Source organism: Osmia bicornis, chromosome 12, assembly GCF_907164935.1.
Source record: "Osmia bicornis bicornis chromosome 12, iOsmBic2.1, whole genome shotgun sequence".
Taxonomy (NCBI): Eukaryota; Metazoa; Arthropoda; class Insecta; order Hymenoptera; family Megachilidae; genus Osmia; species Osmia bicornis.
In genome coordinates, this window is record NC_060227.1 from 6,172,978 (window position 1) to 6,198,304 (window position 25,327).

Consider the following 25,327-nt stretch of genomic DNA (forward strand, 5'->3'; position numbering starts at 1 on the left):
CCTTCTTCGCATATTACATCCACGATTTCTCATCAAACAATCGCACAGTTTGTTCGTAATGAAAATTTCAAAGTTACTTTCGCGAGAAAGAAAGATTAGGTGTTCTAAAATAGTACGATGCAAGTAAAACGTAAGATACCGATGCGATTAGTCATTACGATTTTTTTATCCGACGAATTAAGTTTGAAAGTTTACTTCTAGCTTCTCAGGGGAACGCGATGATACTAGAAACAGATTAAACATTCATACTAGCAGAATTACGGCTACGCTGGGATGCATAAGGAAACTCGTCTGCGACTTTTCCCAACTAATTTCCCAGATTTGTTGGATACGACGATAGACATTGAATAAACTGACGCGAAACCGTGTTACGATACCCCTCTTGTAACTTAAGGGACTAATCAACCCTGTTGCAGAATATATTAGAACGAGATACACCTTGAAATACAGTTTTCATCTCACCTTGGAAATATAAGATATTGTATCGCTATTCTTCAAATAGAAAATTCCTATATTTTTATTCGCTAACAAGTTTGATAAATCAACTCGAAACCTGTGGTGCAATTTATTTTTCAAAATAATTTCTTTGAAGATTACTATATTTTGTTAGTCATTATTTTCGAAAGTCGGTTTCAAAGATACACTTCCATAATGAAAAATTCAGTTTCGATAGAATGACAAGTATAATTGAGCCTGTCCGATAAACAACGTACAACGCAAAGAGCAAAGTAACGATGAAATAAAAGAATTGCGTATGATATCGCAAATATCACGGAAGAGACAAGGATGAAAAACACGATGACACAGAGAGTTGTTTTCCGTCGCGGATGGATACCTATCTACATTCATAGTTCAACTCTGACGCGGTAACCTCGAAGACACACGAAACAATATATTTCCCCAACGATGTATAGTTCAATGCTAGGATGCAGGTGCAAGTTGAGGATACCGAAAAGGTCAGAGGTGGTGGGGCACCCTTTAGGGTCGTGTAATCCTAACTTTCCTTACATAGTTTCAATGTAATTATCTCTAATTAAGCGGATCGTCTGAATCTCTGGCGCGTAACGTATCGCCGAAAGGCATTCTAATCGTGGTATTTCGAGATATGCAGTGGCATTAGTTTTCTAGAGGACTAATTTGATTATCACACTTCCCTTTCATACCGCTCGAATGCATTTCTAGCAATCTCGAGAATTACTTTCCAGAGAAATGACGAAAATTGAACGATAAGAAAGAATGATTTCACTTACCCTTCGCACGTGATGATGCCATAGTGCAAACCGGTAGCTTTGTCCTCGCAGATCATGCATATCATAGGCGTCTCGTCCTCCTCGTGTTCTTGAGGTGGCATAGGTGGTGCAGGGGGTGCGACCGATATCGACTGTGACGTCGACTCGGACTTGACCACTCCTCCGTTTCTCGTCCACGGTTGACCGGAACCGGAAGCGGTCAGGTTGAGCGCCTGCATCTGTTGGGCGGCCGGTAGTTGCGTCAGGTCGCTGGCCCATAGCCTCTCCATGTTGAGCGGCGGGCCAGACGGGTAGGAAACAGAGGATGGTTTGCCCCTGGACTCTTGTCCAAGGTTCAGCAACAGCTGAGCAGCCGATTCCTCGGACGAGGAACAGGATGCTGCCGCGGCCGTGGTGGTCCACGAAGCCGCCGGCGGTGGTACGGGATCCAAAGGTGGCGCGGACCATATCATCGTCCTGACGCCACCGATTTCGCCCATGATCACTGTGGGAGGTGGTCGCGGGGGTGCCGGCGCGGGCCTCTGCGCCGGTGGTTTCATCGTTTCGCCTGTAATCAAAGACGGATACCATCTAGGGTCATCCATATCGGAGTAGGGATACAAGTCTTCGGAAAGTAAATTGGACTAGGACTTACAGGATGAGGCAGTACTACTCGAGCCGGTGCTCGTGGAAGTAGCTCCGCCGCTGCCCGTGCTGGTGCTCAGACTCGTGCTGCTGCTGCTGCTGGTGGATGCGACAGCCACGTTCTGTCCATAGGTTACCGTACTGTTGATCACCCCGTTCAATAGCCTCTGCGTAGCGAATCCTTGTACACCGTTGTTTTGCGACCAAAATTGATGGTGAGCCAGAAGATGAGGGGGTACCGAGGGTACCCGCGGTCTCGGTGGTGTTGGGGGAGTTTGCGGTTGTTGTTGTTGTTGGGAACCGTGTGTCGTGCTGGCACTAGGGCTCATACTCTGGCTAGGACTGTACTGGGAAGATGGACTGCTCCGGTGACTAGGTTGACTGGAGGTCTCTGAACGACCGCCACCGCCATTACCGCCTCCGCCTCCTCCGTCGAAAACCGAGTTATCCGACTCCTCCTTAGTTTGGGCCGACGATAAGTCACCCTTATCGGGAGTGTCGCTCCTCGAGGTTGGTTCCTGGGGCATGGGAGTGGTGGAGACCGCTTGCATGGGCGAGTAAGGCGAGAGTCTGGTTGGTACTGGTGTACCAGCACGTTGTTGTTGATGTTGTTGTTGCTGCTGTTGCTGCTGCTGTTGTTGTTGTTGGTGCTGCTGCTGTTGGTGCTGATGGTGCTGTTGCTGTTGTTGTTCTTCGACGACTCTGAAGCCCGCCATCGAACCGGCATCCGGGAAGACTGAATCGGGCGACGCACGGTCCGAGCAGGCTGTGTCGCGAGCTTCCATGCCACTTGCCATGCCACTTCCGCGAAGAGGATCTCGCGGTGTCCCTGGACTCGGGATGCCTAGCAGATACTCGCTTTTCACTTTGACCACGGGGCAGCCCGGCGAGCCCGGCATGTTAGCCTCCGGCGACAGGGTCGAGGTGTCAGCCATGCTCTCCCCTGGAGCAGGAAAGTTTATGGGTGAAGGAGCGTCCGCCGGCTGGATCCCGAGCGGCGAGCCTGCTGATCCGAGGGATACCGGGGAGTCTGAGAAATAAGGCGTTGGTCTCACGTTTATACACGGTGGAAAATTTTTCACGCGTTTTTACCTCGGCAAGGCCGCGATCACGGGCGCGGATTGAAGCGCGATTAGTCCTGACGCGTGTCGTGTGCACATGATTATGGACTGCCCTTTCTTTTTTTCATGCTGATGATGGTGGTGATAGTGGTGGTGGTGGTGGTAGAGAATGATTCTTAACAAAATGGCCAGCAAACGATCGTTTTGCCAGTTTTAACACGTGGGTTAGTGAGAGAGACGCTTTGATATTCCCAAGAGGATGATGAACTGGTTCGCGAATATTTCATGATTGCTACATCAAAAGCGTCCAATTGTAAACGCATCGAGAATGATGATGGTTTATTACGAACTTTCTAATGTGGAAAGTACCGGGTATAAATCGCTTAACTGAAGATTCACCTTTGTTACCGCGAATAATCTATATCGATCTTATAAGGCTCTGTCCTAATTGAGATGAACACGTTAGTTCCATTCTGTGTTTTGACACTTTCCTACGTAACACCTAACAAGTATTGTTCATTACTATTCTTCGGTGGTTGGGCAATCGCGTTTCACCGTGCATTAATAACAATTATTGCCAGCCGACGATTCCATCGGGCCGTATGCGCGATTCGCACGAGATTATGAAAGTTACGCGGTATGAAATTCTTCTTCGTTCGCCGGTTAAACTATTCGGTTCAACGATCGCGTAACCATCTCGAACCGCGATATTCACGTTAATGGGTTTGGTCTTTCGTGTTTCAGCCGTTATGAAAATGTTATTAATCATCGTGTATAAGCATGCCCGGTGGTCTATCGCGATGATGAATAACATTTATCATGGCGCGCAGTCAATCCGATGTTTTATTACGTTGACAGACGCGTTTCGAAAGGAACATCTCGTATTTCGTTGTTCCTGTTCGTTTGAGGATCGAATCTTAGGATATTTCAAGTGGCTCTCCCCATGGTCCGCCGTCCGAGTGTTGACCCTCGATGAGATTGTACCGACTCAATCATAAATCAGACTTACGGTGCTTTCACTATAATGTACTGAAAATTTTCAAAATTTGTCCAAGTTTATTTGCAAAGATAATAATCGTGTCACGTGTACTGTATCCCAGGGTGTTGAAAATGTTGTTTGAGATCACACGTGGCAGAGAAAAGGATATTTCAAAGCTAAAGCAATTTACTGAAGGGAAACGAAACTGTAATACTCGTTCAAAGCGTTTAGATCGTGAAAAGGATGTGGGACTATGGGTGTTCGTGTAGGTCAAGGAAGGAATGCAGTTGACAAGGCCGAGCTATGATTGTAGGTACCTAGGTACCAGTTTCCAAGCTATTAATAGCCCGATCACCGTGAATATCGGTTCCCGCGGATTATTCATTTACCGACTCTTATCGTCCTCTTCTCGTTTTGATTTTCTCGCGACGAGATGGAATCGATTCCCTAGCCCGGTTATTCAATCTTATTTTCAAGCCTTTCCATTCCGATCACGTGTAATCGTACGATTATTCATTCATCAACGGGTGCCATAGACGATCGACGAGTCAGAAATAATGCATGATTGATGAAATTAAAATTAGAATTCTCAGCCTTTCATAGAATCGCTTTATATAATACTTCAGACTTTCAGGTGTAAACATAGAAAAATTTTTTCAATTAAAACATAAATGCTTGTACCAGGGGTGACTATTTAACATTTTCTGTTTACCGAATATCGAAGAGGAAAGGTTCTTCGAATCGTAGCAGCAGTATCGATGATCGAACATTGATTGAGCGCCCATTATCGGTCCTGATCTAAGGTATCGATGAAAATCGAAACAGCTCTGATAAGACGGCATCGGTATACCGTAGTACGGATGATAGAGATACGGATCGAAAGGAGAAAAATGATTTAGCGATGTCCTTTGGAGTGCTCTGAAATCCATGTTTAACGAGTTCCAGTAGTCCAACCAGTGGAGATTAGACGCGAGGAACATGTTGCCTTTCAAAGGAGAGTTCATTGTGCCGATAGCGTAGGCAGTATTATCCTTGGTAACTTCTCTATATATCCTCGAATATTCGTTGAACCGTGAGACTGTGTTTACTTGTTGCGTATCGTTAGAATATCACAAGTTCTTCATTAAGCTCGTTTATTTTCATCGATTGTCATCGGTGTTTCAAAAGTCGTTGCACTTTTTCACTAACTATTGTTCCTCTTTCTTTTTTCTAACTTTCGATTTTTAAAAATATATCGATACAAAACAAGGTTTTCGAAAATAGGTACGAGAAAAATTGTTCATTATTTAAATTCAGAATTAGAACATCTTTTATTGTTCCACATATTTATTTGTTAATAACGCGATAGTTTCGATTTAGCTCTCGATTTCCATTAATCAATATATAAATATATTGTCTCCTTTACAATAAACCTATATCCCTGCAAGTTTATCGAACTATCTTCATTTATGTACCAACGACGCAGAAGAGAGCGTTAAGTAGTACGAACGTAGCATTAGTCAGACGTACCGAAAAATATCACAATTCCTTTCTCTATACAATCACAGTTCACCTGAAACCTTAGAAAACCGATAGAATCTATAAAAATTTTCAATTATCATCACAATTTTACCGGTACAAAAATGTTGAAGTATAAATAAATAAAAATTAAAGCGAGCGTAGAAAGTCTTATGCTACCAAATCACAAACGACTATCAACGTTAGCGGCGAACTAATTAATTAAACATTTATCCCACGTAGGTGTCAGGTACGATCTAATCAGTCCTTTGTTTACCGCGTGCCCGTAATATCACTTTTCTCGATTAACCAGCGAGCAGAACTATTCTCGTCTCCGCTCCGTTCTCGCTAGCTTTCCATATTGTTGCATTCATCGCACCGTTTCCGCTGGTCACCGCGTAATTATGCGCTCTGTATTTCGCGTATGACGTAGCTGGCGTTGTCCTGGAGGAAGATCAATGATTTCCCCCGACGCGAACACGCGCTCCTCGAAAAAACCCATTCATATCGCTTCCAACGTAACTCTCCGCGATCGACGATGCTCCTTCGAAGCGGGAAACGAGAAACTGCGCGGTTGTCCTCGCGTCTCTTTCGGCTCGGCATCGTTTCCAACGTAACGACAATCCAGGTTCACCGTGGTCGGCATCGATTTCGCTTCCCGCCAACGGCGATCTCTGACCTTTAATCGCCGGTTGGTCGAGAGTCATTGGTATCGTTGGAAAAATCGATACAGCCTAACGAATAAGCTGCTCGCCGGATAGGTACTTCCACTACGAATAATCAGTCTGTTCGAGTACTTTGCCCGACGAGGGTTTTCTTTGAAGATGATGAAAAATCGCGGGCGTCGAAACGCGTGTTGACGCGAGTTCAGGCGAAGCCGAACTAAGCACCGGGCAACCGCGTGGGTTGATGTTCAACCCTGCACCGACGCCAGCAACCACCACCCCCTCTATTCCTGGACTTACCTTCCACGTTCGCTCTACAACAGCGTCTCAACTACCCCCATGGTAACCAATCTCTTCCTAATAGAACGACAGAATGCTTCTGTGAAGAGACGTACTCGGGATCAGGGATCAGAATTTCTGAGGAATCGGAAACGCGTGAGCGTAAGGTAGACTATTCCATATTAGATTTTTTTTTTACGATTTTAAATGATATCCTCGTTAAAAAAGAAATAACAAAATTTCTTTCATTGTACATCCCCATCAACGGGTTTCCACCATTTAACTAGTAATCCTAATTAAAAATGAAATTGAGAATATTTTCTCGAAATGATTCACTGAGAAACGGAATCGGTGAAAATAACGAAGAACGGGGGCGCAATGGAAACTCGTGCTACATTGTTGACACCATTATTTAAATAAACTCGTGTCTATTTTGTTGCACCAACATTGGAGAAGATCCAGGGATCCATCGAGACGAAAGACATAATAAATTCGTGGCTCGAGCTAGCCTCCACGTAAAAGTTTCGCTCGCGTAATGATACGCTCAAGCGTTTATGGCGTTCAAAGCGGAACAGATGAAGCATGATTGATGTTACCACGCGCGTTTCATGCGCTCTCCACCGTAATATACGCGGCTTATGAAAATCGGGCCAATAAAGGGTATCAAATGTGGCATTATGGGCGGTAACTAATCATTACAGTTGCGCTGACCAGTCTCACACAACTCGTTCCCAGTATTCTCAATAAGAAAAGATTGTCTGCGTGTTATACTTTGCCCGGACAATGATATACGATCCTTCTCGAACGCATGATTACGCCTTCTGTTGTTGAAATCTCGATACGCATTGTCTGCCTGTTCGCTTTAGCAAACAGCCATTCATTTTTCGACAATTAATGATTTAACGGGTAATTGAAGAAAAATTCTTCCGAGACAAGCACAGTTAGTTCTCGTACAAGATAGAACGTTTGAAAAGAAGTCGACGATGAAATGCTAAGAATTTTGTATTTTTAATATGAAAAATAACGCTGTGTGTAATTGAAAATGAAATTAGATAGTTATGTTAATTAGGGGTTGATCATGGAAGAATGATGAAAAATATTAGTATATCTGATAATGACATGTTAATGAGATAGTCAATTCTGCACACGATTGTTTAGCGATGATTATTAAATAAAAGGAAACAGAATTTCTTACCGTCGCTACTACATCGGGAGTCGACCTTTCTCCTTTTCAACTTGAGGTCTTGAAACAAGCTCATGTTGTCTAGCTCACACGGGCTGCTCGTAAGGGTCATAATTCCTGTAAACAAGAACGATATACAAAGATTAGCTCGTTGTAGCCGATAATAGGATAGAAAATTCTAGTATGCAATAAATAGCCGAAGGTAATCAACGATGACGGGTTCAAAGGATCGTGCAAATCAAAGTCGCGATAGACGCGTCTCGCTGGTGTCTGCAGCGAAAAACATCTTCGTTAATCATGAAACGTCTAGTCACGTTTCTCTTTCATTATACAAGTTGTGATATATACATATTGAAACGATGGCGTGAATCTTTCGGGGGTATTTCATGAATGACGATTATCTTCTCGGACATTTTATTGTTGTACTATCGTGTCTACTGTAAATCTTTCAACGCGTTGAAAATGATCATTTTTATTACAAGTACGCTCGCGATGAAATTAGGCTTCCTAATTTGGTGGTTCATTAAAATGATGGTTCCCAACCTCATAGGGAACATAGAAGCGACCATAGAAGCTTCTCTATGGCACGGTGCTCGAAGTAATTCCGTTCTGTTGAGAATATCGGCTATCGCAAAGAGAATGGACTGAATGTGAAAGTACATACGTGTGTCGGACGCACGCGTTCGCGATTACGGCGAACGCATAGTTCGCCATTAACCCCTCTTTAGCCAATAGCGTACAATTGGATCGTTTCATGGCAGTGTCTTTCAACGGTGCAACGGCGCGAAACCCTGCGATTCGATGCGTCTACGAAAGGATGCTGTACGAACCTACAAGGGTGGATTCAGCGTTTAAAAATAATTTATAGAAGAATTTTCTTTTAATTGGTACCTTGTTACCAAGACTTCGAATTTTATTTCATTAGAGGTATGCAAAAATTCCTGATAACGATAAATAATAGAGTAGCTTTTACGACCGTTGCTGCTGAAACGGTCCATGACAAACCATGGATGGTTTCAATAAACGCGACATCCCGTGAACAATGCAGGCCAATCGTATGCGATAGCTCGTATGCAACTATGTTCCGTCACGCGACCCATCGCTAGATAATCGATGCTACATTGTGTTAACATTCTGACAACCATTCGCGAGGATTTCCTTGTTTTAATCATGGAAAGAGGGTTGATCGGGTCAATCGTGGCACAGATTTATGAAAGGTCTCAAAGCTGATCGATCAACGTTGTTTGTTGAGAAAATAATTTTCTGAAAATTACAATTCAAAAATCTGTCCATTCAATACCGATCGATCATGACTATCGGTTTACAAGCAAGTCAAGCTTCCTGCTACCGAAGTTTAAGTAAATATTCGCGGCTCGTAAAATCGTGGGGGAACTTTCTCTGTCACGTCGAGTGCTCTTAATTCCAGCGATTTCTCTTATCCGCGGCTCTACACGTTAAATGATTTCTCTTATGTTCCTGCTTACACAAAGTTCGTGCAATAGCAGCTTTCTTCTCTCTTCTGTTCCCCCTTTCGAACGCGCCAGTTCTCCGTTCACTAGAATTTCGTACGACCTCTAAAAGTGTTCCTCCAGTGGTTCATGTTTAGTATAAAAATTATCTTTCCAAACAATCATTACTTCCCTTGCAATTTATTTTAATGAAGAGTTTAATCATTAGAAAGACCGAGGAAGGGTAAAGGGTTAACATCCAAGTGTTTAGTTAATTGTAACTCACTTGGTCGAAATCTTGGTGTTATTAAAAAGTTTCGAAATTAAGGGTCGAAATAAGCGAAGGAAAGAAGTAAAAAAGGAAAATAATTCGATTAGGAAGGAAGACGGGTAGAGATTGCAAGCGAAGGCGTGCAAGTGCTGCTAATCTCGTTTCTCGGCTAGATAGAGTACCGGCGTTAAATAGCGCAGCAATTTCACGCAAACTATCGATCTTCACCCTCCGAGCACCCTATATTTATCGAAACACGCCTTCTACCTTGGAACGTCGCACACGATCGCAGGAATTACACCGGCCCGTTCTCGATAACCGTGAAGCCGGCTACTCGTTGGTGCTCTCGAAAGAAAATAGCTAGCGCTCGTAGAAGCTGAAGAAACCGAGAACCTCGGTCGCGATCGAAAATATCGAAGGGCGAAAAGCTCGCCGCCCGCGGGCTACGATAGCCGGTCAAGTGCAACGAATCTTCAGGAAAAACGGGCTACCGTTGGTACCCGATGGCTACCGGTTCCCGTTGTGAACAGCCCTTAAATCGAACCGTCTTCGACAACCACGTGGGCGATTGTGTGCACGGTAATCGCGTGCAACGCCAGATGGCGGTTACGTTCACTAACACACGGACAAAGCGCATCCACGAACGGAGCGACAAACATGCGCTTGCGCGAATATACACACAGACAGTAAAGCCCGCACTCGAGGCGGCACTGAGCGGGTACATGTATACGCGGTGCAGCGGGGTCCTTGCTCCCTGACGTATGTGGGTCAGCAGTCTCACACACGTTACTATTCTTGCGTAACCAATGCATGCATACAACCGAGAGCTGCCGCCACTGCGGCGTGTACATGCACACACCGAGACGGAAAGTGCAGCCAATGCACTAACCTACGGTCTCTTCTTGAGAGGCCGCCGGCGATCTTGCCTCGACCGATCTCCGTGTACGTGTGCACTTTGTATATGGAATCGAGCTAGTGAGCGTACCTCTGTACCGGGGCTCAAAGCCACGCAAGCCCGCTATATCTCGGCCAAGCTTTTTCGAGGTTCAAGCTTTACCCTGATACTCCTCCGTGGTATTTGCTTCATTAAACGCGACGCTGTCGCGAGAGGGTTCCACAGCCTTTTCAGATGTATCACTTTTTTCTCTCCCCCTCGCCACACGGTTTCTAATTGTACGTCGGACGTTGCTCGATAATTGAAAAGTTGTGTAACGCGTTATTATCGCGTTTCAGTCGCGTCCATGAGATCTCGGCGATTCATTATTTATAGTTATTTTACCATTCATCTGATCACCTTTTTAATGAAATTATTTGAAATTTTTCCTAGCGTTTAGAAATGAATCTTTTGGATCGAGGATGATTCTGGTTTTTGAAGACTAATTTATATTTTCCTTTTTGTTTCAGGACGGAAAAGAAGCGAATCGTTTGTTTTTGTTGAAAAATTCTTAGTACAGGAATACATAAAAATGCTACAATGTTCAGTACCTTCAATTCCGGTGTTTATGTAACTAAACGAAAGGTTAGAGATTTTGTTTTATATAACGAAGAAAGTAAAAATGTTGGCCGATCGATCGCCGCTTCGGGCGATCGGTTACCACCTCTTTCTGGTTAACCAATATTTGTACACCTACCGTACAATCGTATAATTATTTTCGTACATTTATTTTCAGATCATCGTCGTCGTGATAATCATCGCGACAGGAAGCACGTTGCATAATTCATCGTTCGGTAAGTGAACCTGAAGCATCGATTATCAATTTCAATATTCAATTTATCACTGTTCCAACGTGAAATTGTTTGCGATAACTCGATGAAAAAATTCTTTCATTGTCGATTTATCGTTTCGTTTTTAATTCAATATAAACCGTATTACTATTTGCATAATAAAGAAAAAGGGGATGCCGGTTATAAAACGTTATATCTGCACGAATTGTATACTGGTACGGATAGAAAATCTCGTTAGTTCGGTGTCTGACATATTTTCGGTCAAGTTGGTACCATCATCGCGAATCTAGTGGCACAGAACCGCGTAATTTTATGTAGCACGGTAGATTTTACCGCTATAGGGGCCGACGATGGTGAAAGTGACTCTCCCACGCCATGACATCCTAGATCTACTGCTCCCCACTTTACTGTCTGACTATGGCTGTCTGTTTCTCCTAGTCACAGGCTCTCTTCCTTTTTCTGTCCTCGGTTAACTCTGGTTCAAGTACCCTGGCTCGCGATCGCAAGAAGGAAACGAATTCTTGACAATGCTAACGAGTCGCGGATAAAATAATGTCACTATCGACCAGGAAATCTAATAGATTAATTAACTTCTAGCTGATGAACGCTAGAAAAAATTGAATTCCTTACGAAAATTTTCCTAACATCGAATTTTTTACTTTCAAAAAAAATGATTCGAAATTCTGTGTACAAGAGACGGTGTTAAAATTGTAAATCACGGGGAAAGTTCTTTGGGAATGATTAATTACTCGCCTGATTTCGAGGTAACCTTAATGTCTCTTCTGTTCTTTCTTTTTTTTCGGGCCTTTTTGACTGTGTGAGAGAAAAAAAAAAGAAATGTTTCTCCTACGAGAGAAATCGAACGCGCGAAAAGTCGTGCTGGCCTCGCGTTATCGCGCCTCGGGCGGTACCGTTATTTGAAAAAGCGACTTATCGCTTATCGGAGCGAGTCCTCGCGGATGTGCAACCCGGTTTTCAACCACCTTTGAAATCAGCCAGCTTATCAGGGGGAAGATACATTTTGTGTAACGGTACACCATGTGGGAATACTAATTTAACAGTGAATCACTCGTTAAGTTGTCACGATTCTATCATAAAAATACTCTTATCGTCTCGAAGAATACCTCCAGTTTCATGGTTGAACATTTCGCTTCAGAGACTGGTTATTTTTCGTGTTTCTCACGGGAAGAACAACACGATGATTCTCGATCGTCACGTTCATCAAAACTTTCTTTTTTGCAAGCTGAAACGCGTTATCTCGTGAAGAGCAAGTTAAAAGTATTATCTGATAAGCAAAGTAATTTGTTATGATATTGTTCTCCTTAATTAACCCTCGGATATTTAATAATTTTTCATGATAATTGAATAAAATTTTTGATATTTAACGAAGGTAAATAAAAATACAGAGGGATGGATCATTATTGTTCGTTAAGGGATAGAGAGGAGGAGGGAGAGAAGGTTCTAAGGGTTGCCTTTACCCACGCACGGTATCCATCGAGAAATTTCACCGTGCTGTTCGCACCGATGTTATAAATATTCCCCTTCTCTCCCTTAACTTTTCTTACGCGGCTTCGCGAGGGAGAAAGGAAAAGGAAGAGGGAAACAGAGGGACAGAAATCGTGTCTGTTGGATGCTCGTGAGTCGGGCAACCAGTGAGAACGGCCAGTGAGAGTCAGAGCTCGGTACATTGAACCTCTGCAGTGAAAGTTTCTATTATACCACTGGCCTTACCTTACTTTTCCTACGGCAAGCTGTGCCGTGTTGTGTCATAAGTCGACGAGTACCGTGGAAACATCGAAATTCGCTTCGTCGATCGCTCGTATCGTTTGACATGCTTAACATACATTAATAATCGAAATTGCCAGAAGGCATTTCCGTGATTTCAATGAATTTTTTCAAACGGTGCTCAGACTTATGACACTTTTGTGTTTTGGTATCAGAAAAAATTTTCTTCCAATTTTCTTCTTGAAATTCTATGGGTTTCGAATTTGATAAATCTATAATATTGAGGTTCAAAAAATGTCTTATTTTTCGTATAGAGAAAAAAGAATGAGTAAATTAACGATAGATAGAAGTTTTTTAGCTTCTCTCGACAAGACTATCCCACTTTTCCCGATTGAAATTCGTTATTACAGCGGGACGTGCATTTGACCGATCGTTTCACCGTATCCGAATCGAAACGATTTCGTTGGATCAGCGCATAGCTGGTTTTGAGCGTTGCAACACGATTGGCCGGGTGACGAAACAGCAGGAAGCCCGTCGAAACATTCTCGCTGGCGTTCTACGAAAAATCTCGATAGCTCGATGTTGTTCGAGCAAACGCGCGCGAACTTCGCTTCGTTACGACACACGGCGCGGCGCGAAGTTGCTTCTATCGGCAACTCGAAACTGTTGCAATCTAGAGCAAAAGTCTCGCGTTGTTGCGAAGCGACGAAGAACCCTGCGGTTCCAGATTTACGCAATCGATCTATGCGCCACGATTCATCGCTTACGAACCGCCAGACAGACCCGACTATTTATATCTTCCGCCTTTCAGCAGGAAATGACATTCGAGGCGTTATATCTAAAGAGAGATTTCACGGTTCGTTGAGACGCAACTGCAATTAAATGCATCGCGATGACACTTAAAGTTCGATTTCGGCGCTCGTTTAACCCGAAGACAATTTCTATTCCATTCCTCGAAGATATTCCTCCAGTATTCCCACCGCCACACGCGGTCGCGTCGCTGACTCGCAATTGTGATTTGCAATTAGCGAACCGTGCAATTGTGAAATCGCGTCGCGCGGTGTTATTGACCTGGAGGACGTTGGTTAACTGACACCCGGGTTGCACCACGGGAACCGATTCCGAGAAACTTCCTCGGGTGATTAACACGTATATTCACGCGAATTATAATACTCCAGAACGACGATAGTCGAGCGTAGATTCGTTCGCAGATTCTACAGAATTAATAGCGTCCAACATCGCACGGGTGCCAAATGCATAGGAATTACATAGGTACGTTAAATATAGAACTCCTACCTATGTGACGACCTTGCAGAACACTCATCTTCGCGCACATGGTATGTCACGGATCGTAACGAACGTTGGATTATCCAAAATTCCTGTCACACTGAACACACCTTTCGATTCGGTATCAATCGATCACCGATCGTTCGTCCATACGACACCAGGTAACGAGTATTCGCGACATAGATCAGCTGCTCTATAATTAAACACACGTAACAGTTCTTCGTCGCACCGATCGCGATCGTTCCCGCGAATTCGATTCATTCTCCGAGATTCATCACTTTGTTCCCTGGCAAACGATCCTCGTCAGATATCGACGAATCACTTCGCGATTCATCGCGATCAGAGATGAAGTTCGAAGAGGAATACTCTCTACGCGATATATACACTTCCGTGTTCAGGATGCGTCGCGACGATACGGAGAAGAGTACTCGTGGAAGTACGGAAGAAGCGAGGAAACACTGTCCGCAGGAGGAGCCGAAGTGAACGCCTGGCAGAGCCTAAAGTTTTTGGGGCAGCCAGTGGTGCGGGCCACGCGATCCACCGAAGTCGTGGATCCACGCTGCTGGGTGGTGGTGGCACCAGTGACCTCGATACGAACCGAGGCCCTCCAATCCCAACGCCCAATGCCAAAAACTCGACACGCGTACACGCCGGAACTTTCACTCTCTCAAAGTTCCCTCTGATAGTCAGTCGAGTGCTGGAGCGACCAGGTACCCACCGGACAACGGAACCACCGGGGTACCTTCTGCGGATGCTAAGGACCGGCGATATAGAATCGATCAAAATATATGAACTTGAAATCAGGTCATGATAGAGGTCCCTGGAAACTTTCACTAAAAGATGAACAGAAAGAAACGGTTCGAAAAGGAAATCAGGGTATCTGAAATAGCAAACTCGTTAAACGAGCACCGGTTACGAAATGTATCGGCGATATCGAGGCGGAAGAGGCTGCGTAAATCGTCGATTAACCCTGTCGCGTTACATAAGTCTACCTGGCGCGTGTGTGCCGCGCGATTATGCACGAAATGGCTGAGAAAAAAGAAGCGGAGAGCCAAATAAGGCACGAAGAAGGCGACGTTACTCTCTCGCTTCGCCTCGCCTTTTCTTCTCGTTGCGATTTCACTTTCGATGATGGCCCGAGAGAGCATCTTCGAGAACCGAGTGAAAGAGCTCACCGGCACGGTACGGTTGATGTTTCACCGCGCTGGTAACCGATAAGAAAGCGAGGAAAGTCCGGGAGGAATGAAAGTTTCGACGATCGGTCTCGTGCAACGGTCGCTCGATTTCGGCAGGACCTGTTGTTTTCTTCGTGCCTGTTCGGCCGTGCCGTGTACATTGGACGAAAGTAAAAGTAGCCGAGGACCTTGCGGCGAAACGTCGTCATCGTACATGACATCGAATCCTCCTTCTGCGTCTTCTTCCTCCTCGCTCCTCCCCTGGTCCACCTGGCCGGCCAGGTATACCGGTTCTTTTTCGCCCGAAACGATACCATCTTACAGGAAGATCGAACCACTTGGTGAAAACTCCGTCCTTAGTGGAACAGGGTTAAATTACGTCACGCGTGTCAGGTAATCGCAATCTCGTCTCACCCGGTGTTGATACATTTCACTGATGATCCGTTTCTCAAGACGATCATTCGAGCGTCGTTACGATCGCGAATTAATCGAACATCGTGTGCGTGTTACGTAATCGGTAGAATGATGAACTTTTACATTTGAACAACGGTGTAGCAACTTTGTGCGTAGGAATGCCAGCTAGGTAAACCGGCTTACCGGTCTCGACGAGCGTAAAGGAATTTAAATTTCCTACAATGTTGACTAGGCTTTACGCGAAGTGAACGGCGACCAAGATCGACGTCTGCGTATCGATATCGACAATACATCGAACTTCTGTTTATTCAGATAAACGCGTCTTTCTTTGATGAATATTCTTTTAAGGATCTTTTTCTTCCTCGAGGTAGCTGTTTAACCGTGACATATCTGACAGAGAAAATGTTATCAGTGTGACGGTAAATTTACAGAGTTCTATTATTTTCTAATAGTGTTTTATTATTTCATTTATTGTTTCATTTAATAATTCGTAAACGTTCGGTGCGTTCTATTTCCATATCAGCTTTGCGGTTCTAACTCAAAGCGACCCCTGAAGATTGGACCACTTAAGAAATAGGTGATTCCCGAAAATCCCCTTGATCCAGGGTACAAAACACAGTTTCTCTTGTCGCGTGCCGTCCTACTACCACCTGTTACACCCGGTTCACCGGTTGCGTAACCGGTCCGTCGATTCATCGTTCTATCGAAGTGTCCCATGAAAAACAAAGGAAACATCTGAGAATCACTGCACCGAAGTAATTGAAAGCTTCATTAGGTTTTATTTTCCTGATATTTTGTTATTCCTACTAATTAGGTCAGTAAAGGAATTCCTTAAAATATAGGTGTAATGAACTTTCAGAATAGAAATTCAAGCGTTTCTATCTGTGAAAGGGAAATGGGTGAAATAGAATAACATTTTCGTTAGTGTTTATTAAAAAATAAATCGATCGATAGCGAAGGTTGATTTTTCAACACGTCATTGGCAAGGTTGTTCGAAACAGTGTGTTGCTGGGGAAAAATGCTGAAGATCTGCGAACGAACGGAAATGCGTTGGTTGAGTAGGATTTTCTCGGCTGGTTTTTCTAGCCAGCCTAGACGGATGGCGGTGTTACAGTGGCCGATCGATGTGTTCGTACGTGGCAGTGTGGGCAGTGCTACAGTCGTTCGTACCAGCACGTTGTGAGCGGTCGGCCATGGCATACTTACTGATGTCAATCACACCGGCAGGCATGCACTGCATCTATGTATGTGTGTACACACAGGCGAACGTACGAAAGTGGTGGTATACACGGATAGGATGGCACACAGACCGGCAAGGCGCTTCTCGCTCGCCATCGAATCTCCTAGCCTTTTGGCCTTTAACCCGTGCAATTACCTCGACCATTGATATCGGGTCGCAGCTGCGCCGACGATCTAGGTCTGAACTTGGCGGACCGTTCCTCTGCAAATATGATTTCGTAGGGCGCAGCTGAACCGTGACCATCGGTCCGATGAACGTGGCTCGCGAAAGATCGCGAAGGACGAAGAGATCCGCGAACCGGGCAAAAATTATCTCTCAATCCTATGAAATATGTTTCCTATTTGCCTTTAGATATTCATTCGTAAATGTTAGTTTATTTTTTATAGGAGAATTGATTATTATCGATTCGAATAATTATTCAAAATGAAAAGGCTTCGATCGGGATTAATTAAAATAGTATGGTATATGTTTTTTATTTGCCTTTAAATATTCATTCGTAAATGTTATTTTATTTTTTATAGGAGACTTGATTTTTATCGACTCGAATAATTATTCAAAAATCAGTGAAAATGAAATGGCTTCGTTGGGGGTTAATTAAAATAAAATAGAAAATTAAGAAGTAGGTTATAGTATAAATAACCTACCATTTGAATGGTAGTTTTAAAATAATTTTATCGAAATAACGTCTAGGTCAGCACGTTTCGATCTTGTTCCAAGAATGACGAGCATCGATCGTGGTTTCTTTTTCCTATCCACGAGACTGAAAAGTGCAATCGCTTCAGTCCTGATATGATATCGTGCCGCAAGCGTTTGTAACATATTTGTCTTACACGTATCGCGGTACCAATTGAACACGCTGTTCCCCTATCATTTTTCCAGTCTATCGATACGAACAACTCTCCTAGCCATTCATCGAACAATTTCTAGCTTTCAAAATCTTCTTACACGGCGTAATACTTGTGTTCGTTTTTCGGTCCGATGGTATAGCAGATGAAAAATGAACTTTGATACTGTACTCGGTATATAAATAGCGGGTTTAGACTCTGTTCCCATTGCACGTTTCTCGGCCGCTTTGTTTTCTAGCCGAGCTTATTCCTTTCAGGAGAAGCGAACAATATCGTTCGTTCGGTCACGTTCTCCGCTGACACTCGGCGCCATAATCGCCGCGAGTTGGCAGAACGATATGTAAACAAGACTGTCCGTTTCGGTAAATAGTTGTTGATAGCGGGTAACTATTCTCATTTTCATCTTCTGCCAAATACAGTTCTCCTTCCTTTATATATTTGTTCATTTAGGAAAGTTTCTCTCTAAGATTCATTGATGTTTTTCATCAATTCGTCTACCAATTAGAAAATATTACATCAGGCTTCTCTAGAGAAGATGGCGATACAGGAGAAGTATAAATTTGGCTAGGATTGAAAGGAAAAAAAAAAAACTTGAACGATGTTTCTTATTCAGTTGATAGTTCCCATTCAGAGGCATTAAACGAGGCTCATTAAAAGCCTGTCGTTAATCGACGATCCAGAGTCCGTGATCTTGATGGAATTTCCTTTGATCGAAGACGATTCGTCCCGGTTGATCGTCGTGTCTATCACGAGATGTCGGAACGACGAGCTATAACGAGTTCGAAGCTATAAGGCCAGCCAACGTCCATGAGAATCGACCTCAACAGTAGTCGGTGCACTGTGTGTCATCATGATCGTTCTATGTACACAGCTTCTGTCAGACGCGTTGACTAAGTTCTTTTCATTATTTCTCACCCTATCTTCAAATTATCTCAATGAATGGCAACGTTAATCACCTTCGAAAATGGTGCGAGTTGACACCTTTACATTATTTTCCATATAATTTATCCATGATTTCAAAAATGAGATGTCATAAAAAAAAAGTGAAAAGAAAAGAAGAAAAAAATGAAAATTATATAAATCACGCTCATCCTTAAAGGATAAAATCTGAAGAATAAAAGAGGAATATAAATCATCTTCAAAGAATTACAACTGTGCCCAATTCTGCAATGATACAATGAAAAAATTTATTCACACGCAGTCAAAGAAGAGATGGTAACGAAACGTCTTGGCCGGATACGTAATTCATGAAACAACGTTCGGTTCGAAATAAAAATGACAGATTTTATCGAGAGGATCGCGGAGATCGTTTGAACGATTTTTATATCTCGATGCATTTCTTGCATCTGGCCAATCAGGTGCAGTGTCATGCACCTCTCGAGAGCACGTTTCTCTTTACCTGGCGACGAATCGAGTATTCGCATTCGAATACCGGTACTTGCTGACTGCACGTGTCAGGGTCAAATGACATCATTCCGACGCAAGGATCTTCGTGATGGTGCGCCGACGTTTGTGTCGTCGTAATTCATCCCGTCGATCGTTCGCGCTTCTGGTAAAGTTGAGGAAGAACTTGGTATTACCTAGTTAAGACGGTTTCTCTTTCATCGATAACTCTTGTATGATAAAAAAAAAACTTTACTGCGTTTTAATACATTAATCGTTCCTTGGATACAAAGATTCGTCAGGCTTCAAACTAGTCTTCTTTCGATAAAATAAAATAAAAGTTCCCCGGTAGATTTCAAAAGCAATTTTTTTTTAAATTCGTTGAAATCGTTAGAGGAATCAATTGGTTGAAATAGAAACTAGAGCGAGCTTAAAAAGTACACCTTGTAATTATTTTCTTCACCAATTAGTGCACCGTTTTATCGTAAAGGATGCTTTAAAGCTCGTCGTATCACTCGCTTCTATTCTCGTCCCTGTGTTAGATCGTATTATAAAGCCTTTAGTTTTAATCCGCCGCAACAGCAACATAACGAAGCTCGCACTCTTGCTTGCATTCGTTAATGAGTCACAATAAGGTCGACCACTCGTTAAGTCATTTTTCTTCAATGCGTAAAGGCGACGCTATCGTCGACATTGTAGTACGAACAAATTGCATTATGCACAAGACGTATCACTTTCATGGTGCATCCAACAAGAGGAACCTTGTCAGATCATTTTTCTGATAACTTACTTTGCCTTCGAACGTACGCATTCGTCCAAAAATATGGCACCCTTGCGATTTAATTAGACTTTCCCAAGGAAACGATTGATACCCTAAATTTCCACCCTTCTCCATTGGCATCCCTTAGAAATTCGAAGAATTGCAATGTAGAAAAGGAATCCCATATTTATAGATACGTAATCGACTACGTTTAGGCGGGAAAATTTGAATTAATCGAATGATGATGAAACAAGTCTAGCGATCTAAGTAAGCCTCTTTTTTTCCTCGTGAGAACCTAGCAGAGAATTTCTCAATGGTAATCGTGCACGAGAAATCAGAATGAGAACACCTCTGTTCGTATCACGGAAGCAATTTTCTTGTTCGAAGGTCGATTTTTCAAGCGTCTATCGGTATCGTTGGCAACGATTCGTCCTCTGTTACGGATCGCGACACATCGATAGAACGTTGCTTCAGCTTTTATTCGCACGAACATTCGTCGCGGTGTTATACCACGTCAGTTTCGCGTTAAGAACGACGCGGCGGAGGTACGAGAATCATGGCGGACGTTTGTCGACGTAATACCGTGATTACTGGCCGGTATATTTAGTTTGCGATTGGCATAGGTCGCGAAGAGTCTGCTGGTTGTTATCTATTTTCTACGCACGTGGCCTCTATAGGCCGAGATCTAGCCGGTTATAATCGGTGACACAGTATGGTCGCGACGCAGAGAAACGCCTTGGTGACATTTTCGGGATAAGGTTTCTCTCGTTGGCCACACCGAAACACGGAGTCCCTGAGATCGGTTAACGGATAACGTCGATCCGTGTCTTTTATTCACGGACCGAAGTTAAATTATCGTCAATGAAAGAATGTTTACGAGTCGAGTTATTTAATCGACCAGGGGAACAGGGGAACATCCTCGTTTCTCTATTGACCTAGAAATTGCTTCGTTACATTGAATTAATATTTCCTATTACCGATTGCAGTACTTTGATTTTAATATTTTTAAAATCGCAACATTCTTTTTATCATAATCGCTAGAAAAGCAAAATAACAACTTATTGTTAGTCTATCAACGACGCGGTGTCGTTAGTATAAAACTTTTATTTTTCTAATAAAATATCTTCTAATGCTTATGTATAAGACATTTGTATAAATAGTACCGTCTGATGCAATGTAGTATAAAACGTGGGAATAAATTTCAATTTAAAAAAAAAAAAAAATTGCAAACTAGGGATTCGAAACTAATGACATATTATCAGATAAATCAAACAGTAAGTTATAATTATTCGCGCGATTACAAACAGGTACGATGCATTTCTAATGATCTGATCTGAATAAGGTTTTTCTAATGAGTCTTGTCGGAATTGCGAAGTTAATCATTTAAAATTTCAAAGTTTTAGTAAGAAAAATTATTTCCATATTCGGATCATTCATTTTAATCTGAAATTTAAGTGGAATCAAAGACCATAGTAGGGTCAATTAATAATTGCTTCAATCTTTCTATATCTACTTTAAATATCAGTTCGAATAAGCCAGCTCTATCCGTTCGTAGGCCATCGATCGATCATCGATCAATTAGCAAATCGATAAATCGTTAGACATCGGCAATGGTAAAATGTCGGAAGAAAAATGTAAGGAAAGTGCAATGAATAATTGCGGTAGCGACGCGGATCGTGGTACGGTTCGTGCGACTATAGTGGAGCAGCCAAGTTGCACGTAACGTGCATTCGTACGAACGTTTGTACCCGACCTATCTCAAGCTCCGTCATGGAGAGAGGGCACGCGTCGAGCTACGGAGGTTAGGATAGGTTAGGGACGTCACCGGCTACTGCGCTCATCCGCCAGAATAACTTGAAGCGGGGTTGCACAACTCTAGTTCCCGCCATGTGGCGCGTGCTCCTTACTTAGCTTGCCTTTAACACGTTCGCTGCCGCGCTGCAAACGGTCATTTCTTCTCGGACACATTGAAACTCGAATTTATTGAATTTTCAAACCCCAAATTTCAATTTATCAATTCGTATATCCAAAGAATACAATTGAAAAAGTGAAAATTGGGGCTCTCTCCATGGTTCGCCATCCGAATGTTAATTTATTTAATAGAATCGATGATATATTTTGCAAATTTATAATTATCAATCAATACCGAAAATTCTGCAGAAGTAATAAGAATACTCGAACAGTAATTACGTTATGGTAATTAAAATATAATAACCTAATGAGAGTGCCATTTAACGCGTCCTGCCGCGTTGAGCATCGTCATGTTTCAAGGAACCGACACCAGCTGATAGGCTAACTTCTGATGCATTTTACTGGTAGCAAAGTCCGTCAACTTCGGACTTGCTGGCTCGCGGATTATCAGGGCAAGCTGGCCCGAAAAGTGGGGCAATTGGATCGCACGTAAATCACGTTACGGACACGAGTTTCGATAGAATTTCATTTCCACCGGAGCCATTCGCTCTTGAGCGGGTTAAACGCTTCCGTATCGTGTCCGTTATCGTTCCGCAACTGTTTGCAGACGATTTTCTCGACGAACGTCGGAACGTCGTAAACGTTTACGCAATGACATCGCAGACGTACGGTGTTTAAAAAGTAATTTATCGAAGGGCGAAGCGTCTCGCACTTGTTTTCCTGACGCAACGCGTGAACGTTGGATTATTTTTTACGCAATTACCGGTAAAGGTCTGTCGAACGAACCATTCTTCGTCTATCCTATCCACATTCGAACATACGCGCATTTGCCTAACAATCGTTCATACGCGCATATAGCCTGGTCTCGAGTATTTATAGATTACAGAGAAATCGTTCCGCCCTACCGTGAACGATTCGTGCAAACTGAACTACGATGATCCTGAGAATAGATAGCGTCCAATTAAACGGAAACAATAGCCTCAGGCAGCGGGAATGCGTCGTCTGTAAATCAATGAAATCGAACAAAAGATAGAAGGATCACGCTTCTGTCTGATTTTCTTTTTACGTAAAGGTAATCGTCGTCCAGCGTGGAAGAAAGAGTTTAATCGATGAACATTTGAATTCTTCCACGTAACGGGTTACGTTATCGCGCGCGAATCATTCTATAACTTAATGGCTCCTTCAAGGTTTCCGGGATTCGTTAAAAAATCATATTTATATCTTTGACGCTTGCATCAGACGTCTATGGAACACGGTCCGCGCTTGGTCTCTCTTCCTGATCTTACGGGACGAAATGTATTTGGTGTGGCGGGGAAAGGGGAAGGCTCTATCCTTCGACAAGATTTGTACAAGAAATTCTCACGAATTTCGGTGAGCCGGAAGAAGAGGAGCATCTGTCAATCGTTGAAACGACCTAGACCTTTCGACTTGCGCGAAACCTGTACGCCAGATTTGCATCCATTACCGATTATTCTTCTTTTCTTCCTGGTATTCGTACTTTATCATTTCGAAGCTGAGGGATACGAGAAGCATAAGAAATTGTCAACTTACATCTTTTTCCGGTTAAGACATCCAAAATACGAAAATCGGTTGCACAGCCAGAGTCTTCCCGAAATTCTGGCGACGATACCGTCGGCACGGTATTAGTAGGGTCACCGACGTGTCGACGACGAGGTATATCGTCGATCAGGTGTCAAGGGGAGGTTGGTCGCGTTACGTCAGCGTTTATGCACTGGCTGCACCCACACGAATCTAGATCCCTGCATACACAGAGCGGCACATACACGTATGTCACCCAACGTTCACCTTTTCCCGAGATTCTACCCGAAAATTCTTGATACTAAACGAACAACATGTTTCCGGCGTCTCGTCCGTTTTCGCAAATATTTGCACGTACACTTGCTCTTCATTTGTTCCACGATCCTTCGTAGAGTTCAGTTCATCGATTCGAGATAATTAACAAACCTCGATCGATCCAGTCTATACGTAGATCAATAGAATCTCTAATATATCTTAATTTATCTTCAAGCCAGACAATTGTATCTGGCTAATTGAAATCGACACAAAAATGCATACAGAAATTGAGCGAACATGAGTGTGTTTTTTTTCTTTTTTTTTTTTTTAAATAATCATTCGATATCGATCGTGTTTCTTAAGTATCGTGGTTTAAGCAGAGTACCATGGTACATACGACCCACTTGCACGTGCGAGCTCCTCCTCAAAAGTGGGTTATCCTTTGTCCTAACAGAAAACACTCGGTTGCATGTCCTCGTCTTTCCGGTTCCTTCCAGTCACAAGCAATAACGGTTTACCTGATGGTTCGCTCATCCATTTGTTTCTTCGCGGAGTCCCTTTGTACCCTTTGGCAGAGTCTATCTCAGCTTCGTTTAAATCCCAGTTCGCATCTGTTTAAAAACTATGAACACGTATGGACGAGGAAATGTCAGTAATCCCAGTAAGTAAGAGTTCATCGATCGTTGGCAATCTCTGTGACGCGTCGATCTTATGGTCCAGAGGATTCAGATCCGCACACGTTCACCGTGTAACAACACCGACGCAAAGGCTAGAGAACCGCATTCAGAAGCGTTAATGAAATCGATGCTATCCGTAACTCGTTCGTCCACGTTTTTCTTCACTGTCCATTTCACTGCTGCCTCGGTGCACTACGGGACCGCGTTCACCTTTCGTAACGTGGCGCAAAGTCCAACACCGATTCCTTTCCCGCAATTTCTTTCATCCACGGGTTAGTCTAGGCTAGAAACATAGCGCGTAGATTTTTCGAAAAATAACCACGCGGTCGAACGAAATTTTTCGAAAGTTCGTTGCACCTCCTGGCCGCTCCCGATGCGCGTTGTATTTAACCGCGAGTTTCGCTTCGTGTTTATTCGGTCGTACTGGTAACCCTGTCGTCGCAACGCATTATCAGCCGATACCGTGTTTATCGCCGAGTTACCATTCATAGGTCTGTTTTCGCGGAGACGAGGCGCGCGCGAAACGCCGCGGCGACACGCGTCCACCCACGTACGCGTGTCCGTGCGTATGCGTGGACCAAAATGGCAGCCATGCAACGGTTACGTAACGAAGCTCGCTTTTTTTTTTCTCCCCCACTCTCTGTCCCTCGGTGTGCCGTTGCACGACTCGTTTAACAAGAAGCCACGAGGTACACCCGCGAACACCAGGTACCGTGGAAAACGTACAATCGACGCGTAACGACGAAACAACGATCGGAGCGGAACGCGTTAATCAGTTTGGATGAATTCTTTGAAGAAAGAAGCGGGTATTCGGCAGTATCAGGGTTTGCCTCTTTCAGAGATCGGCTCTACGAAATTTCCTCGAGCCCGGTCACGTGATCTCAGTCGGATTTCCCTCCTGCTGGCAGTGCGATTCCCGCTAATGCGGCTCGATTGTTGTAAAGGTCTCTCGTGTACGAAGAAGAGTTTGGCAGTGTGTTGTTCGGTAATGAAAAAAACAAAAAAAAAAACCAAGTCGATCGATTGCGCTCGGTTCGCGATCCTTTCTCCTCGGTTCTTCGAGGGTTGCCTCTTTCAAAGCCGCCGTTGGCGAACTTCCTTTCCGTCAGCGCATGCCCGCTAACCGGCGCACAA

The 25,327-nt window shown here is 43.6% G+C and overlaps 2 protein-coding genes across 7 annotated transcripts in view; one reads left to right on the forward strand and one right to left on the reverse strand.

Moving 5' to 3' along the window:
* The window catches only part of LOC114871704, a 125,374-nt gene that overhangs the window by 11,316 nt on the left and 88,731 nt on the right, over nucleotides 1-25,327 (forward strand). For both annotated transcript variants that reach the window (XM_029177927.2, XM_029177931.2), the window contains exons 2-3: nucleotides 10,662-10,776; nucleotides 10,928-10,985. The gene's annotated coding sequence lies outside the window, so the exon portion shown is untranslated. The remainder of the gene's footprint in view (nucleotides 1-10,661; nucleotides 10,777-10,927; nucleotides 10,986-25,327) is intronic.
* Nucleotides 1-25,327, reverse strand: part of LOC114871703 (hormone receptor 4-like) — a 106,896-nt gene that overhangs the window by 5,990 nt on the left and 75,579 nt on the right. For 2 of the 5 annotated variants that reach the window (XM_029177918.2, XM_029177920.2), the window contains exons 2-4: nucleotides 7,551-7,655; nucleotides 1,885-2,904; nucleotides 1,251-1,797 (exon numbers count right to left, since the gene is read on the reverse strand). In XM_029177918.2, the coding sequence (XP_029033751.1) occupies nucleotides 1,251-1,797; nucleotides 1,885-2,904; nucleotides 7,551-7,650 (1,667 nt within the window). In that variant the 5' untranslated portion in view covers nucleotides 7,651-7,655. Of the gene's footprint in view, nucleotides 1-1,250; nucleotides 1,798-1,884; nucleotides 2,905-7,550; nucleotides 7,656-14,003; nucleotides 14,463-23,273; nucleotides 24,732-25,327 lie in introns of those variants that run through there. The other 3 variants (XM_029177917.2, XM_029177921.2, XM_029177916.2) reach the window with 3 other exon arrangements.